The sequence below is a fragment of the Periplaneta americana genome, chromosome 15 (assembly GCF_040183065.1).
Source record: "Periplaneta americana isolate PAMFEO1 chromosome 15, P.americana_PAMFEO1_priV1, whole genome shotgun sequence".
In the NCBI taxonomy this organism is placed as follows: domain Eukaryota; kingdom Metazoa; phylum Arthropoda; class Insecta; order Blattodea; family Blattidae; genus Periplaneta; species Periplaneta americana.
In genome coordinates, this window is record NC_091131.1 from 85459427 (window position 1) to 85474697 (window position 15271).

The window sequence follows — 15271 nt, forward strand, 5'->3', positions numbered from 1 at the left end:
CCAGACATTCTCCCCGAGGAAAACCTAGGAGAGAGGAAAAAGCTATACTAATCCATGGCACTACAGCCCACGAAGGTCCAAGACCGACCAGCAGGCTGCTGGTCTCACGGCCACATGCCGAAGCAGAGGTGGACGATCATCCAACCAGAATGGAGGTATCGTGTGGTTAGTACGATGAGCCCCCCAGCCGTTATAGCTGGTTTGCGTAACCGGATTTCGCTACCTATCATAGCTCCCCAAGTGCATCACGATGCTGGGTGGGCACCAGTCCCATACACTGGCCGAAATTTCATGAGAAAATTTCTTCCCCCATGAAGACCCGAACCAGCATGCATTCCATAACGCGAGTCCTAGGTAGGATGCCTCAGACCACGACGCCACGGCGCGGGACAGGAAAAAGCTATAGAGGAACTTAAAAATAATAGAGCACCAGGCATTGATAACATTCAGGCTGAACTTCTGAAACATGCAACAAAGGAACTAAGACAGATGATATATGAACTATTTTGAAGAATATGGAAGGAAGAGACTTTACCAATGGAGTTGAGGATGAGTGTCATATGTCCATGACATAAGAAAGGGGACCAGATGGAATGTTCGAATTATAGAGGCATTGTAGTCCTTAACATGACTTACAAGATAGATCTATGCTCCAAAATCTTATATAAAAAATTACTTCATTATCAAACGGTCTTTCATAAAGGTAAATCTACAATTGGTCAAATATTCAGTTTAAGGCAAATATTGGAGAAAACTATTGAGTACAATATTGAGAACCATCACTTATTCATAGATTTTAGTACAGCCTATGATAGTGTTAATGAATGGCGGAAACTCCTATGGACAGCCAGGACCCATGATGGGTTGTCGAGCTAAGAATGATGATGATAGTGTTAATAGAGCTGGTCTGTATAGAGTGATAGGGAAATGCAAACTCATAAATCTAGTTAAGGCCACAATGACGAACACCCAATGTTATATCAAAATTCAGACTGATATCTCTGATCCTTTGGAAACAAAAAATGAACTTACGCGACTCCTTGGCATGTCTGTTGTTTAATCTAGTTCTGGAGAAAGTTGTCTGAGATGCAAACATCCAAACTCGTGGGAACATACTCTATAAATCTGTTCAATTATTGGCATTTTCTGACGACATGAACATTGTAGCAAGATTGGAAAGATATCAGGCGAACCAGGGCTCTTAAAAGCTCAGCAGAAGCAATGGGTCTAAAAATGAACAAACAAAAAACTAACTATATGGTAGTAGATAGAAATCAGAGAACAAAAATCCACTATAAATTTTAGTATTGTCCCCCATGATCCTCTGAGAAGTCGTGTTACTTTAATCGAGGAGATTTTGTATTTGTCTTTGAAGTAGGTAATTGTTGGAAAATAAATCACCCGTTTTCCTTGATCTACTTCTTCTGGCTCACTACAGTTGATCTCAAATCTGATGATGGGGTCCAAAATATACACTGTGTCATGTGAACAATCAATGAACGAAAAAATACTGTATTTTGGATTTTGTTTTGCCCTTGACTGGGTTCCAACATATGACACACATTTTCTAATATATTGTTATTAAAAACTCTGTATCCAGGCGTAAAAGAAAGAGATCTCTACTTTAAAAATGTGATCAGTCTGATCAGTTCATATTTGCTATACATGTGGATGATGAAGAGTATGTACAGATATGTACTACTCAATACACGAGTTCAGGAAAACATAATAGCCCTACTTATATTTTAAGAAACTACACCAAATTACAATATGGATAAATTATACATATATTGAGATAAAAAAGATTTATTATTAAATGTATTATTGATCATACATATATATGATGGATCAGAACACACTTAGTCTATTTTCTTGATGATTTCGCAGGAACGTGTCTTGTATGTAGTCCTATTGATGAATGCAGGGAAGAATTCGAAAATCTTCATTCCGGAATCATATCTACACTGAGACAATCTTCACCCATATTACTGGGAGATGTTTCTAACTCACATATCTCATTAGATTCGCTGAAAGAAAAAAATAAATACATGCTCCAACATTTGTTCAAAGTTTACAAAATGATACACTCTTCTCTAATGACCAATAATTTAATAATCACACAACGATTTGGGACGGGGGGGGAGGGGGATTACACAATACAAGACAGTAGGTCCATATCCATTTGTATTACAGACATTATTAAATGTTTCAACCATTGAATTTACTGGTCAGTAATGTTCTCATAATCAAACCTTGATTATGCTCTTTCATTATATATATGAGAAGCAACTAATAAAATCGTAAACAAAATTTTCAGAAAAAGCCAAAAACCTGTATTTTCTAAACTTTTGTAGTAGGAAATATGAACAAAACATATCCTGGTGTTTGCTATGCTGGCTTAGATATATATCACAATTAAAACAATTATAAAAAAACATCAAAGTTATTAAACAATTAATGTTGGACAAATTACGTTTTGAAGCAGTCAAAGAAAGAGTTACAAAGACTCATCTCATGGAAATGAATTTTTCTTTTCATTACGCAAACTAAATAAAACATCTTTCATAATAAACAAATTAATCAATTTGTGATAATGTGAACCAAAGTTAACTCCTGCTTTCATTCATAATTAGTTTTCATAGCAATCTGTTATTCTTTTGAGGAGGCCGAAACGTAGATGGGAGGATAATATTAAAATGGATTTGAGAGAGATGGGATATGATGCTAGGGACTGTTTATCTTGCTCAGGATAGGGACCGATGGCGGGCTTATGTGAGGGTGGCGTTGAACCTACGGGTTCCTTAAAAGTCTTTGTAAGTAAGTAAATAAGTAATCTGTTATTATCGTCTTCCACACTCTCTTCAACCAAATGTTGCTTTATCTTTCCATCCATTTTGCAGATATTAAAAAGCCCGTTTCCATGCAGTCTTCCTTCGAAATTATTGTGACGTACCAAAATACATATTATGATATTTTCGTGCAGGAATTTTGCATTACCATATGATGAAGGATGGGTGGAGCGGAAAAAATTCTCTCCGGCACCGGGACTCGAACCCGGGTTTTCAACTCTACGTGCTGATGCTTTATCCACTAAGCCACACCAGATTCCAGTTCTGATGCCGTATTGAATCCTCTCAGTTTAAGTTCCACCTCTTAGTTTCCCTTTAATGGCCAACTCTCATGCACTTCGTCACAAATGTGTGGCAATGGCACAATGTCCAACACATTATGTGCAGAAGTGCACTCATTACAGGTGACTACGTGGCTGGGATCCGACAGAATGAGCCACACCAGATTCCAGTTCCAATGCCAGATTGAATCCTCTCAGTTTAAGTTCCACCTCTTAGTTTCTCTTTAGTGGCCAACTCTAAGTACATAGAGAAACAATGTACCATATACCCTTATTCCGAGGGGGGGGGGTAGAGGGTGGTATTCAATTATACTGAACTGAAGGCATTTATGGTCATTGGCTTGGTGCTAACATCTCGCACCTCCACTCCATTCACTTTCATCAGCGATCACTACTGTTTCTCGCACATTCACCTTGAGTATAACCAGTATTTTGTGTTGCAGTGGCGGCACGTTATTTTTAAATAATTTTTTATCTTGATAAACAGAAATATCCATGCGACAATTATACAGTGAAATGTTAAAGTCCTGATCAGTTTGTTTATAAATAATGGTGTGACCATTATACGATGAAATACAATAGTTGTTCTGCAACGGATTTCACCTCATTGTAGGTTTAATGAAATGACAAACACTCCAGCAAGTTTAACTACATTCTACCAATAACAAGAGAAAGAGCCCAAATACATAGTATCACAGAGAAAATTAAATAGACACTAGACAGAGAATTTCTTCAGATTCCAATTTATGTTCTAAATTCACATTTTATTTCAACATGCAAAACATTTCCATATGACACTTAAAACTTATTATTCATTATTTCCTCTTCAAAGAAAATAATTTATGATTTACCTTAGTTATCTATAAATATCAGTGACAGTTTCTATTTCTTAAATATATGTGAGAAATAATAATTATTTATGAAAAAGAGATCTATATTACATGGTATATAGTACTGTTGGGAGATTTAAATTCAAAGCTCAATATGGCAGTGAAGTTTCGGACAAATCATTTTCTAGTTAGTGATGCGAAATGTAACTCTTAATAAAAATGTTTATTTATTAATGGTAAAAAGATATATGTAATTATTATCATTATTCCAAAAGAAATTAATGCATTCAATGCTTCAGTTACGAAACAGGTGTAAAGGCAGGACATCAATTTCAACATGAATTTGAAGCCATTGTAACACACCGTATACTCTCAAATTTGGCTAGAAAAGTATATACAAAAAATATCAAATCATTATCAGCGCTAATAAGCTTTGGAAGCTCATACTGAGAGGTTTGATCTAATACATATGCATAGGTTAGTATACTGAAGTAAAATATTATACAGTACTTTTTGCATGTTAATATGAATGAAAAGTAACAACGTACCTGTCTAAAGATGGATCATTGCTGAACATCTCTGTTGGAACAGTAGGGGGAGCCTTCTCGGGCACAAGTTCTAAGTAAGTTTGCCTTGACTCTAAATGTCTTTCAACTTCTTCTGGAGTCATATGTCCATCAGAAAGTAGAGATACTGGAACACTACCTAACACCTGCAACTATATATTTAGCAACACTCAATTCTCTTCACAGTATATGTATGACAAGTAAATTACATTACAAATAATTATGATGCAGTGTTTAATTTCGTCATGAAGGTGTACAGAAAGAGCAGCAGTGGAATTCCATGGTGATAAATGTGCTTTCGGCTGTTTTCTAAGCTGGCAAATTAAATTAATGATTATAGTAGCAGTAACAATAGTACTTCAAATGAGCCTAGGTTCTAAATCATTATTCAATAATACCAGTAAATTAAATGCCATTGACCTGGGCAGGGATCGAACCCGGACCTCGAGCATATAAGGCCAGCGCTATACCAACTATGCTACTCAGGGCAACCCTAATTTCTCTTTTATGTCTAATTATTAATATTGTAAATATTAACTGAATGTTCAGAAAATTTGAGAAGTTAAGTGCCTCATGTATGTGAATGATTCTAAGTATCAGTTTTAGAAATAAGTAACCATATTTAAATGTACAATTGTAGCATATTTGAAAAAAAACGAGATTCGAGATTTAATATACTGTATCCAATGTCACTTCATATAAGAGGAAGAACTAAAAAGAAGAGAAAAAACAAGATTTGGAATTGCTTCTCCAGCATTAGTAGGTATTTGGGAATGTTGGTTATTATTGTATCATGCATCGGAAGCTGGTGTTAAAATAAACTAAACCAGTACTTCATTATTATCGTATTCTTACATATACTAGCAAGAGTTGTTTGGTGGGTCCTAACAGAAGACTGGCATTATAGAAACAAATTATATATGAAATGAGGGTCATATTTTTAAGATTGGCTAAAAAGAGATATGAACGTAAAAACCAGGAATCAATGACAGCATTCTGATGCTTTCAGCTGTCATAATGCATAGCATCAAGTAGTAGTACTAATACTGAAACTGTTCTAAACATACCATGAGATTTTAATTAAAATCGGCCTAATAGAAGAAAAAGGCTCATTTAATTCTATAAAAATTCAGATGTAAATAAAAAAGTGTATTTACTAACAGGTGGTATACTATTCTGCTTTTGTTGTTTTGGAGGCGGTCTCTTTTTCTTAACTGATGACTGGACTTTTGGCGTTGACCCAGCACTTTGGGATACTGTTACATGACTGTTTGCTCCACTGTCAGGCTTCTTTCTGAAATAAACATAAAATATAACACTAATTACTCAGATGAACAAATACCTGACCACCTTAACAGTTGTGAGATGTCTAATATGTAGAATGACATTCATATAGGGGAAAGAAGTAAATAAGAAATATAATGAGCTTGTCTGACTTACAAATTTTGCACCAAAGAGATCAATTTTTAATATAATCAAAAACACACTGATCAGCAAGAAAATGAAAACATTTTCCTTTATTCAGAAAATATATGTTTAAGCTTATGCTATTAACAACTATACTTACGGAAATAATGTTAGTACAACAATAATATAACAACATTCTACAGTTTAAAACAACACATTAAACATTTTGTGTTGTTTGTCTTGTTCCTCTATAGGGGCGTACACATTTAGCAAACGAATAAGAGAGAATGACAATGACCTGAAAATGTTGCTTAGTTTCCTCGTCTTTTAATTTCGGAATATTGAATCTCCTAATATTAACTTGTTACTCTACTCACTTGGCTATTGAAAGTCTTTCTCTTAATTCTCCAATTACCAAATAATGGTCAGAATTACAGTCTGCCTCCCTGAAGGTTCGAATGTCTACTATACTAACATATCTTCGTTTATCTATCAAGATGTGATCTATTTCGTTGTGTGTAAAAAATGAAGCAACTAGAGACTATTTTAACCAGTAAAGGAGTGAAACAAAATTTCGAAGATTTCAGATAAAAAAAAAAGTAGGATGGTGATAGCTGAATGTACTGTACTACATTATTGACATTTAAAGTTATATTTAGTTTTTATTTCTTGTGTATCATTTCCTCTTTTCACTAATTAATTTCATTTGAATATTGATTGTTCAGTTCTCTGTCTTTGCTTTGATTAAATTTTCGTAGATAGTTATTTACGTAACAAGGGCAGGATTCTTTTAGTGGCATGGGGGAACAAAAGTGTTAAATACAGCCCTGCATCAACTTATTGAATTGTGTCGAGACCAGGAAATTTTTGGAATAACAGTGGAATTCAGCTATTTCAAAACTCTGAATAAATACATTAAATTTGTACCGGTATACGAATCCCCTCTTGCCAGATATCGAAGTGTTAGTGCTAGTCTTTCATGAACAGGTATTGCTTCTCGAAAGTCAGTTTTTCTTGCAAATTTTTGGTCCTATTTTGCATATTAAATTTCAGTCTATTGCTGAAATTCGTCAGAAGTTCTGAAACTGTCTTGCTCAGTTTAACACAAATTGTTGAGCAAGTCAATGACTCTATTCTATATCGATTGCGACTTTTGTATAGTGGTATTTGCCACCAGCACCTTTTATTTTTCAACTTTATTTTTGTTAGAATGCCTGTAATAACTGCTGCACTTGCTATAATAAATCTTCGTCTGCCATTATTGCAGGTAACCAGCGAACATGAATATTCTCTGTCCTTTTTGCTGGTTACTCATATGTTGTTCCAAACAGCATCTTCAGGACTAACAGCCATTATGAAAGACTTCATGCTCAAAACAGAATGTGAAAGAAATATCTGAATGTCCCAATAGATATATATGAAAGTGTTCAAATAAAAAAAAAATCTTCAAAGAGATTTGTAAGTTCTTTGTTACAAAAAGGCGTGCAAGGAACAAAACTCGGGACAAATGACAATATGGAATGTTGCCTTAAGAAAAGTAGCACATACTTGGATATAGTAGTCGAGTTGCCATCCTTGTGAATGCCCATACAGTCACTTGACATGTGACACAAGCTGAGAGCAGCTTAGTGAGTTCTATTTACTCATGGCTGAGGGTTACTTAATTTTTTATTTTATTTTATTCAAGCTTTAATTTCCCAACCTTAGTGCTAGTATCACGGATTAATTTTTATTATTGATCTATCTGTCCGGAGATCTTCTATGTGTGCAATCTGAGTATAAATTTAGACATGAGCCCATTAACAATTTCCTTAGGCCTATTACAGTAGTTTTATTTATCAGTAAATGTTAATGAAGTCAATCATCTTTTGAAAGACCCTGATTTTCTATAGTGTGAATTACAACTTTTAAATCATCATAACATCTGCTAGGCCTATATCAGTTTTCTACTGATGCAGAATTATAAATGTTGAAGATCGAGTGACACAAACATGATACCAATTTTTTTTTAACTAATGCTGAAAGAAGATATATACATTCACAGAACAGATAATGATCTCACAAATCTACAATTTATCCTAAAAAAGGTAAAGTAAAATGATTAGAATACACCAAATTAGCCACCAGTGTAGCTCTGTCGGCTAAGGCACTTGCCTACCGATCTGGAATTGCACTCGGGCGCGGGTTCGATTCCCGCTTGGGCCCATTACCTGGTTGGGTTTTTCCGAGGTTTTCCCCAACCTTAAGGCAAATGTCAGGTAATCTATGGCGAATCCTCGGCCTCATCTTGCCAAATACCATCTCGCTATCACCAATCCCATCGACGCTAAATAACCTCGTAGTTGATACAGCGTCGTTAAATAACCAAGTAAAATAAAAAAAAAATACACCAAATTTTTATTTCCCCTCTACTGATACCAGTATAGAATTTGAATTTGAGTGAAATTATAAAACTACTGTACGAACCTTTTTGCAGTATCTGGACGGCTTATCTCGCCTTCATCAGAAGATTCTGTCTCTTCACTCTCACTTGATGATACGTCAACCTTCTCATATTGTAATAATCTGTCTAGGAGAAAACTTCGATCACGGCTTGCCTTCAACAAACGTCTCTGTGTAGAACGTAAGGCTTCTTGAAAACATTCATTCTCCTATTGACAAATACAAGGAAAGAATAAAGCTTACTTTGACTTATAACTTATTTAAACAGGCACATTATTTCCTTACAACACAAAGCTATTTTATATAGTTTCCAAAACTGTAACAAAATAGTTTAGGCCTATTTGATTCTTTAATATTCTGTATAATTGCGTTACCACGTTAAGATAGGTACAAATGTATTTACGTACTTGGTTTCTAGTCGAGTCATATGTACCAAGTACCATAAACAAAAGAAAAATTGAGTGCCGACACCAATTTCACATCAAAATTAGTGAGAAAGTTGCTGTGAAAATGGGGACTGGTGGAGAGGAGTGGGCAGGTGGGATCGTTCTGGCGAAGTGGTAAGGGTAGGGGTAGGTGGCAATGAGGCACAGCACGTACTGTACATCTCATTTTTGTGCGTTCTTTTTTCTCCTTCGAATGATGTACACAAGCTAAATATTGCTAGATCATCTTTAATAATTTTGAGCCTTGTTTCTACTATTCTATCATCCTAAAATTTGTAGGTTCTATTTTAAAATTAGACTGTAGAATGACGAAAGAGGTACATCACGATAGTTATAATCGGCAAAGAATAAAATTTTAAATTTTATCTAAGCAACACAACAGAGAATTTTGTTTATGCATCTTTTCTTTAACTAGCCTACAGTTGGAGATCACCAATGTCAAGAATCCTATTCGACAGTAAAACCGAATAATATGTATCCCTTGCCCCAATATAGAGCATATCATTCCCCATGACTGAACAGTTCTGTTTATGCAGAGAAAAAACCGCTCATAATCTCCTTTAACTTTCGTTATTTCTCATTCATAATGATCATTAAAATGGAGGATAAATTTCAGAACACGGATTCCTTAATGGAAATCACGGTAGGTAGACCTACTCAATATGTGTTACTTTGCAGGTTAGAATTCCTGAAGTAAATACAACATATTTAGAGAATTACTATTATAAATTATACTCACATAAATAAGGAATTTCAATTTTCGCTTTAGATTCCTATATTGTGACTTATAATTTATTGTTTCTTCTTGGCTTTCTTCATCTTCCTCTGTATTTGTTACCATTGAACGGCAATACCAGCCATCCAACATTGGTCATCTAAAATAGAATTACAGCATACACAATTAACAACACCAATACCAAATATAAGCCTAAAAAAATATTAAAAAAGAAACAAATTCACTTACCGATATATCACTAATTGCGACAATTATTTATTACAGTATTACACAATTTGAACACCAGCTAGAGCTAACCTATGAATTGATACCAACTCGACTAAAGACAGCATGGGACATTTCGGGTAAACTAAAATTTGACTTTTTTATATAAATAACTATTAAATTTATTCAGACCGACATACATTAAATTATTGATTACTAACACTTTATAATAATGTTTACTAAAATCTTCCGAAATTTGTAATTCACGTTTTCCTTTGTTAACTTCAACAATTGGCATACCTGAAACTATCAAAGACATTCGTGATTAAAAGCGGAAAAGCCACCATAGAGGAAGGAATAAATTAAAATGTCAAAGAATGAAAGAATGTAAAAGTTTAGCAATCACGAATACAGATCACACACAGAATGCGGTTAAACTATAAAACGTCTTTGCAGAATGCAGAAACACACTATTATAAATTAAACAGAAACTTAGGGCTTATATGTTAAATTGAAAAAGGCCTATTTCTTTCAATCTTGTCAGCATAATTCTTTTGATTTAAAATTGCGCTTTTCGTGTGAAGGCGCTATAGTAGTATATACAGTCACGAAGCTAGAGTTTATGAGGGTACTAGGAACAATAGACTGTGCAGGTACTATTTCGCATTGTCTGTAATGAGGCGATATTAGCGATCCTAGTGGTTAGCAACTACTATGGATGCATATTTACTACGTATTGAGCTTCGTGACTGTGTATATACTAGACCATGGCCACAGTCTAGTATATACAGTCGCGAAGCTCAATACGTAGTAAATATGCAAACATTAGGTAGTTGCTCACCACTAGGATCGCTAACATAGCCTCATTACAGGCAATGCAAAATAGTACCGTCGCAGTCTGTTGTTTTTAGCACCCTCAAAACTCAAGCTTCGTGACTGTATATAGTAGACTGTGCTATGGCGCTATATCACAGTCTAGTATATTTTAGATAAATTTCAGTTGACTCTAGACTCAATGTTAGTCACAGAATATCATCCACTAACAGCAACAGATATTGACAATGATGTTCAACATTTTACGGACACAATATGCTCATGTGTAAATTATTCTACAATGTGCTCCAAGCGGCCATTAACACGCTACTACTTACCATCACAGTCTACTATATACTAGACTATGTTACCATCTTCCATACTCCAATTAATTAAGGAAAAACATCGTATTCGTAGACAATGGCAACGAGAGAGGCAACCATGGCAGCGGAAGAAGCTGAATTATCTCATACGATTAGTCAAGACAAATCTTGAACAACATCGCCTGCAGTCATATCAGTCTTACTTATCATCTCTATCTGAAGCTGATAATACTCTTTGGTACGCTACAAAGCGTATTCTACGCGAGCCAACAGTCATCCCGAAACTTCGGTTAGACTCTCAAATAGCCACAGACACAGAGTCGAAATGTAACTTGCTTGCATCTCATTATCAACATGTATTCACCCCAAACGAGAATAAAAATGAACAGACTACCTCTGAATTAGAAAAAGAACTTATAGAAAATATTAATAAACCGACTGTGCCAGAGAAAATTTCCTATACTACTCCACAAGAATTGTCTCACTTCATTCAAAGGCTTCCAAATAAAAAATCTCCAGGCCATGATCTTATACCCAACATTGTACTAAAGAAGCTCACCAACAAAGCTCTTACTTACTTGACGATAATTTTCAATGCTGCCCTTTTAATTGGGTACTTTCCTCGAGCCTAGAAGCTTGCTGAAATCATTGTTTTTCATAAACCTAACAAACCCGAGCCCCTACAGCCGAGGCTGCGCAGAAGTTTAGAGTAGAGACAAATTGAAGCTTGCGTCCGCCGCCATGCTTTGGGAGAAGCACCGGCTAGCAGACGGCTGTACTATACAATACTGAATGTTTAATATATATGTTTGTGTCTCTTAAAAGTCAATCTGAATGGATAAATGAAAAAAAAAATCCTATTAACATTTAAAGCGACCACGTTAAAGACATAATCAAGCTTAGTTACCATTAGTTTGACATGAAACGAGAGAAAACTGTAACAATTTGATACCGTAACAAAAGATGTTGTATAGTTATTTGATAACATATAGAGCGAACACAAATACAAAATGCATATTGTAGTAATAGTTCAGACGAAAAGAAAATTATTAATGTTAACTATTATTAACAAAACACTGCCTGTGTAAGACGTTACATTAGGCCTATATTGTAAACACGTTTGCTTTGATGTGGAGGAGAAATGAACTATTATTATTTATTCGCTTCCATATCACATAATATAGGCCTACATTTGTAAAATAGAAACATTACCTAATGTTTTAGTTAGAAATATAAGTAGGCCTACCGTGCAATAGCTTATTATCACAGCTGTAGTATGAAATAAACGTCACATGCATGAATTAGTCAGTTAGTCATATAATAGAACTCAGGTCTAGTGTACGGAACATCTTGCCTATTGATTCATTATCATTATTATTATTATTAATATTATTATTATTATTATTATTATTATTATTATTATTATTATTATTATTATTATTATTGACTCCGTTAAATATTGTCTTACAACAATTTTATGTAAAGTCGTGTTGTACTGGTAACCTTAAGCTGTGTGCTAACATCTGCTCTTTATGTAGTACTTTCTTTTATTCGGTTATTTAATGACGCTGTATCAACTACTAGATTATTTAGCACCGATGGTATTGATGATAGCGAGACGAGGCCAAGGATCCGCCATAGATTACCTCACATTCACCTTACGGTTGGGGATATAAGAAAAAGACAACCAGGAAATCAGCGGGAATCGAACCCGCGAACGAACGCGACTCCGGACCGACAGTCCTTAGCCCACTGAGCTACGTCAGTAAATCTTTATGTACTTTCATGGTCAGTTTAACAAGTTTAAAATATGTTTCTCGGGAGGAATCTGGGATCCATTTTCTAAAATATGTTCCTATAAGTGTAGAAAGATTGTACAAGTGTTCTACTTCTAGAGCACATTGTTTTCACAAGATATGTAAGAGTGGGTGGTAATATGCCATTGAACTATGAACATCTGTATAATCGCTCTTTCACTTAAGCGGCATATTTCAATAATCTCAGATCATGGTATGACAAGATTCCCATTAATCTTTCGTTAAAAAAATGAAAGAGATTTTGTTTACTGCTGGTAGACTACGTACCATAAATTGAGTCTTTAGATTTATTACACCATATTTTTCTTAATGATTTTAACAACTAAGCCAGCAATGAATACAGTCACATTTTGATAATATTGTGTCATTGAGAATGATGTAAGAATGAGGGAATTGCAATCAATGCCTGCAGTAGAAGAGTCATATCGCCTCTGATTCTCAAAACATTGAGGATTATTATTACAGTGCGTTAGGTGTTTGGAAAATATAATAGGGTATATAGACATTTTTAGCGGACATCCCTCTCTTTGTAATATATTTTAAATAAATTATTTACCTATTTTCTAACGTATATAAATAACATAAGTAAAAATATTCCATGCATTCTGTCATAGGAAATAGAAATAAACTAATAAGTATATTTATGAGCAATATAAGGCGTTTATATTTAAAACAATGCTTAGTTACAATATTTATATTTACTTCTGTTATTTTATATTATACGTTAGAAAATACGTAAATAAGTTCAGTTATATTACAGTGAAGGAGGAAATCCACTAAGAAAACGCCTATATACTCAATGATATTTTCTAAACTCCGAATGCTTTATAGAAACATTAATTCGTGCTCCCCAAACATGGCGTCGCGCGAACCTGCGCGAGAGGTTTCAAATTTGTACACGACACCAGCGCCAATTGTGTGTCTAGATATATAACTACAACGTCTTTGAACAAACCTAAGCACTTGCCATCAAGTTATCGACCTATTAGCTTACTGCTATCGAAATTGTTTGAGAAGGTTATTCATCATCGAATTTGTAAATTTACGTTCCAAAACAAGATAATACCAGATTTTCAGTTTGGCTTTCGTCCAAAACGTTCTACAACACACCAACTGCAAAGTCACTGAATCCATTATAAAAGGCTTTGAAGAAAAACAGTACACTGCCAGTGTTTCTGGATATTGCCCAAGCATTTGATACTGTTTGGCATGATGGTTTAAGCTAAAATTATATAGAATTGGTTTTCTTGACTATCTCACACGCATCGTGAAAAGTTTTTTTTTATCTGAGCGTCAGTTCTCAGTACGTATAGATGGCATTAAATCAACGCTTTGTCCAGTTTTAGCCGGAGTACCACAAGGATCTATACTGTCACCACTTCTCTTCAACATCTTCACATATGACATTCCATGTTTACAACCGTCACACATAGCTATGTATGCTGATGATACAGTTCTCTTTTATTCTCATAGTAACCTAAATACTGCAATCAGCACTCTTCAGACATCCTTACAGGAGCTGTCTAAATGGTTCTCTGACTGGAGATTACTACTCAACATTACCAAGACAGAAGCTAAAATCTTCTCTTTAAGGCCTATTCATAACCCACCTCCTTTGGTTTTTCTAAATGAACAAGTTACATGGCTCTCTAGTCAAGAAGCTGTCAAACATTTGGGAACATTATTAGACACGAAACTTACATGGAATGCCCATATAACTCGCATTGTTACACTAACCTCTTTTAGAATTCGAAAATTATACCCTTTGGTTAATAGACGTTCACAAATTGGATTGGACTGTTCAATGCTACTCTACATCTCGCTTGTACGACCTCTTTTAACTTATGTAGCGCCAGTGTGGGGGACTGCAAATAAGACACACATGCATCACCTACAAGTTCTCCAGATCAAGTTCCTGCGTACTGCAACAAATGCCCCCTGGTTTGTAAGAAATCAACAACTGCATCAAGAATTGGGAATTCTTCCACTAGAACAGTACATCCATTCAATGTCAAAATCTTTCAACAAACTTCCTGGTGTTCCTGGAGCTGTGACATATAACATTGGAGCAAGATCTTGTCAGCCATCTCGACTTAAAAGGAAACTCCCTCAAGACATCCTTCTTAGTGATACTGACGACTCTTCATAAATTTAACACAGAAAATCCTCATATTTTTGTTCACATAATTCACAAAAATGTTTAATTAATTAATTTAAATTAATTAGAGGAGCCTTTAGAGCCAACCTCAGCATGATATTCTGCATGTGATATTCCATAATTTAACAGTGGTCTGTATAGCAAGTTTGCTGGTCGACCAATATTAAACATAAAAAAAAAGTCTAGTATATAGTCACGAATGTCAATACGTAGTAAATATGCATCCATAGATAGTTGCTAACCACTAGGATCGCTACTATCGCCATATCATAGACAATGCGGAATAGTACCTGCACAGTCTATTGTTCCTAGTACTCTCACAACTCAAGCTTCGTGACTGTTGGTTTACGTCCAACGAACTAGAAAGATAGTTTTGTTGTTTACATCTTTTTAGAAATG

The 15271-nt window shown here is 34.9% G+C and overlaps 1 protein-coding gene across 1 annotated transcript; it reads right to left on the reverse strand.

The window, feature by feature from the left end:
- Positions 1-1790: 1790 nt before the first annotated feature.
- LOC138715185 (INO80 complex subunit E) lies at positions 1791-10124 on the reverse strand. The gene is made up of 6 exons (XM_069847774.1): positions 9786-10124; positions 9561-9696; positions 8400-8584; positions 5688-5820; positions 4509-4678; positions 1791-2027 (listed from the first exon to the last, which is right to left on the reverse strand). The coding sequence occupies exons 2-6, from the start codon at positions 9687-9689 to the stop codon at positions 1943-1945; spliced, it is 702 nt and encodes a 233-aa protein (XP_069703875.1). The 5' UTR covers positions 9690-9696; positions 9786-10124; the 3' UTR covers positions 1791-1942.
- Positions 10125-15271: the final 5147 nt, after the last annotated feature.